Source organism: Lotus japonicus, chromosome 5 (genome assembly GCF_012489685.1).
Source record: "Lotus japonicus ecotype B-129 chromosome 5, LjGifu_v1.2".
NCBI classification, from domain to species: domain Eukaryota; kingdom Viridiplantae; phylum Streptophyta; class Magnoliopsida; order Fabales; family Fabaceae; genus Lotus; species Lotus japonicus.
In genome coordinates this window covers 20,577,719-20,581,394 of record NC_080045.1, presented here as the reverse complement: position 1 = coordinate 20,581,394, position 3,676 = coordinate 20,577,719, and the positions used below count along the sequence as shown (strand labels likewise).

The 3,676-nt window shown below is 35.8% G+C and overlaps 1 protein-coding gene across 2 annotated transcripts; it reads left to right on the top strand.

Annotated features, from left to right (window-relative positions):
- The first annotated feature begins 497 nt into the window (after nt 1-497).
- On the top strand, nt 498-3,676 carry LOC130720105 (sucrose-phosphatase 1-like). Of its 2 annotated transcripts, none has more exons than XM_057570714.1 (9): nt 498-706; nt 1,113-1,209; nt 1,401-1,700; nt 1,873-1,974; nt 2,120-2,314; nt 2,407-2,700; nt 2,875-3,061; nt 3,257-3,300; nt 3,377-3,676. In XM_057570714.1, the coding sequence occupies exons 2-9, from the start codon at nt 1,150-1,152 to the stop codon at nt 3,452-3,454; spliced, it is 1,260 nt and encodes a 419-aa protein (XP_057426697.1). In that variant the 5' UTR covers nt 498-706; nt 1,113-1,149; the 3' UTR covers nt 3,455-3,676. The 2 variants fall into 2 exon arrangements, with proteins under 2 accessions (XP_057426697.1, XP_057426699.1); XM_057570716.1 differs by having other exon boundaries at nt 509-706; nt 1,120-1,209.

The window sequence follows — 3,676 nt, the reverse complement described above, 5'->3', positions numbered from 1 at the left end:
AAATTATAACACACTTCCTCACTTCTTAAAAATTCTTTTTAACTAAACCAATGTGAAGGTATATTAGAGCGTGTGATTAAGAGAGCTGGATTTGGCACCCCAACCCTTAGATTTCACATCCCCAATTTTCGGATTTTTGAGTTCCGAGTTATTTCGGAATCTTATATTCCGAAATTAATTCATGATTTGTAGTGCAAAATACATGTAACACCCCACTTTTGAGTGCAAAAATACTTCGAAAACCTTATTTCCGAAATATTTCGGAAACTAAGTTTCCGAAAGTGGGGTGACATTTCTAATGGGTGAGATGTCAAATCTAGCTCTCTGTGATTAAGAGTGTGCTATGATAGCCCTCTTTACCGTGAAAAAAAAAAATCTGTAGTAGTACAGTCATTTTATTTATATTTTACATATTTTGATATAAAATGAAAAAATATCTCTTTCAAAAAAAAAATGTCGTAAAATAAAAAAGAAAAACTTTAGCAAGATAATGGATTGGAATGTTTAATTTGATCCTCTCACTACTTACTCAGGCACCGAAGAATAAGCGGCAACGAATTTGGATCCAATTCAGCATTTTGCATCTTTTCTGTTATATTCAGAGCATATTATCACTTACTCACTTCCGTTCTTTTTCTTTTTAACCACTTTCTCTTCATCTTCTTCACAAATCACAACCACTCTTCTATTCTATTACAATTTACAGGTTTCATCATCATCTTCTCTCTACTATCATCACTCACTCCTCAAATTCCCTTCTTAATTTTCATCTCCATTCCCCTAATTTCATTTTTTTTTTATATTTGCTTGCAGATTTTTGTTTTTTTTGTTTTTATCTTTGAAATGATGGTTTAATTAGTGTTTTTGAATATGGAAAGTGTTTTCTGTCTGAATCAATCGAATATCGTGCTTTCCTTTTTTATATGAACCCGATTTTGTAGTTGAATGTATGATTTTTTAAGTTCTGGGGAAAAACCGTTATGCTCTAGAATGAGTTCAAGTGTTGAACTGAGTTAATGCACAGTTAGTTGTTAGTTTATAGTTTTGATTTGTATGTTAATCTGCATAAAATGCTAATATAATCTCGTCGCTTTTCTCTTTTTTTGAATTAGATTTCAGCTCACAGGATCAAATTGGGGATTGAACATCATGGATCGACTTCAATCTTCTGCACGGCTTATGATTGTATCGGATCTCGATCACACGATGGTGTGTTTTCGCAGTTGCCCGTCTTCTTTTATCTGATTCTGATGATGTTATTAATTGTTATTATTATTATTATTATTGTTGTTGTTGTTGTTGATGTTGTTGTTATAATTCTTATTGTTATTAATTTTATTGTTGTAGTTGTTGTTATTGTTGTTGATTGTGATTTAAATGGTTGATATGATTTGTTGCAGGTGGATCATCATGATGAGGAGAATAGCTCCCTTCTCAGGTTCAATGCTCTTTGGGAAGCGCATTACCGCCATGATTCGCTGCTGGTGTTCTCAACCGGGAGATCACCTACTCTCTACAAACAACTGAGGAAAGAGAAGCCGATGATAACTCCTGATATAACCATAATGTCTGTGGGGACCGAGATTACTTATGGAAAATCAATGGTTCCGGATGATGGATGGGTTCAGGTTTTGAACCAGAAATGGGACAAGGACATAGTTATTGAGGAAACAAGCAAGTTTCCTGAACTTACTCGTCAGGTACTATTTGTATGTAGGTAATAATGTGGTTTGTTTGTTGATTTTTTAACGGTTCAAGCACAATGGGCATTTAGGGTGACTTATGTGATTCTTTCACAATTATTTAGAGGTAGCAAATTAGCAATAGCATCTTAGACTGCTTTGATTCATATCTTATTAACTGGTAGTGCAGGCAGAAACAGAGCAAAGGCCACATAAAGTTAGCTTTTATGTCAAGAAAGATAAAGCTCAGCAAGTGACAGAGTCTCTTTCTAAGATTTTGGAAGAGCGTGGGGTAAGCTACAATGCCTTTATATTCATTTCTTTCCTCATCATTTATTTTGTATGTATTATGAATATGTGAGTTAGATTTTCTGACATCTAACTTTACATGTTTAATATTGTATATAATTCTGTAACATTACCTCTTTTCTGGGCAGTTGGATGTTAAGATAATATACAGTGGAGGAGTTGATTTGGATATATTACCAAAAGGTGCTGGAAAAGGTCAAGCTCTTGCGTATCTGCACAAAAAATTTGTCACTGAAGGAAAGCTACCTGTTAATACTCTTGTTTGTGGTGACTCTGGAAATGATGCCGAGCTATTCAGCATTCCAGGAGTTTATGGTGTCATGGTTGGTGGCTTAACTTTTTCATCAGCATATTTTGCCGTTGACTAAAATTAAGATTCTCTTGCTTTCTGCATCTTCTTCTGTTCATTGTGTAGGTAAGCAATGCCCAAGAAGAACTGTTACAGTGGTATGCCGAAAATGCAAAAGATAACCCCAAGATTCTTCATGCCTCAGAGCGTTGTGCATCAGGGATTATCCAAGCCATTGGTCATTTTAACTTAGGTCCAAACCAGTCCCCAAGAGATTCTCCTGACGATGAACAAGAACCTGATTTTGAAAATGTCTCTCCAAGTCATGAAATAGTGAACTTTGTTTTATTAAGTGAAAAGTGGAGGCGGGCAGAAGTTGAGAACTCAGAGATGTTTATTGCTGCTTTAAAGGCCGTCACCGTATGACCTTCCCACCATAACTTTCAGTTTTCCTCTCTCATTTTCTTGTTTCTTGATCTGAGCGCTCTATTATTGCTTTGATGCACATGGACATCGGATTTTTCTTTTTCGAGTCTTACAGTAAGAGTTTACATTTGGAGAAGTGTCTGAGTTGTTCTATCTTTTAATGTGCAGCTCCCTTCTGGTTTTTATATCCACCCCTCTGGTACTGAGCATAATCTAAAGGAGTATGTAAATATTTTGAGAAAGGTGCATGGTAACAAACAGGGAACACAGTTCAGGATTTGGGTGGACAGTGTATTGGCTGAGCAGGTTGGTTCAGATACATGGCTAGTGAAGTTTGATAAGTGGGAGTCATCTGGTATGAGTTTCCCTTGCTTTTTGTTCTTTATGGTCATTTCATTTCTTTTTCCTTTGTATCTCTCAAAATAAATAATTCGGTATCTTATTTTTTATGTTGGGAAAATTGCGGTTAGGGCATCTGCAAGGAAATTAGAAAATTTTGCATTGCGCCTGCGCGTCTTTACCTATAACTACTGAATTTGTCAATTTTCAGGTGAAGAGAGGCAAGGTTGTGTGGTCACTGCCATACTGAGAAAGGTGCGTTGTAATGCATTAAGTGTTTTTTCCATGTGTTTCCTTTAACTTTTGCTGAGGAGTGAAATTTGAATTTCAGGATTCCAACTGGTATACCTGGATGCATGTGCACCAGACATGGCTGGAACAATCAGGGCATGGTGAATGGATAATTTAGCCATATTCTATGGCTTTTCCAAGTTCCTCAGTGTCTTGTGACCCCTTTTGCAATAAATGTAATGTAATCCATGACAAACTGATTTCAGCATTTGAATTTTTTAAAGAACTTCCATCATGTGAAGGTGTCTTATATTTATAGATTTGAACTTCACTGTAAATCTCCTTGTTGCATAGCTTTCTGAAGAATCAAATTTTAACATCTCAGACTGATGGTGGATCA

Excerpts from the sequence above, each read along its gene's own strand:
- LOC130720105 (XM_057570714.1), top strand. The coding sequence starts at position 1,150 with ATGGATCGACTTCAATCTTCTGCACGGCTTATGATTGTATCGGATCTC. Across the intron at positions 2,701-2,874 it reads CTGCTTTAAAGGCCGTCACC|CTCCCTTCTGGTTTTTATAT; the intron begins GTATGACCTTCC and ends TTTAATGTGCAG. Across the intron at positions 3,062-3,256 it reads TGATAAGTGGGAGTCATCTG|GTGAAGAGAGGCAAGGTTGT; the intron begins GTATGAGTTTCC and ends GTCAATTTTCAG.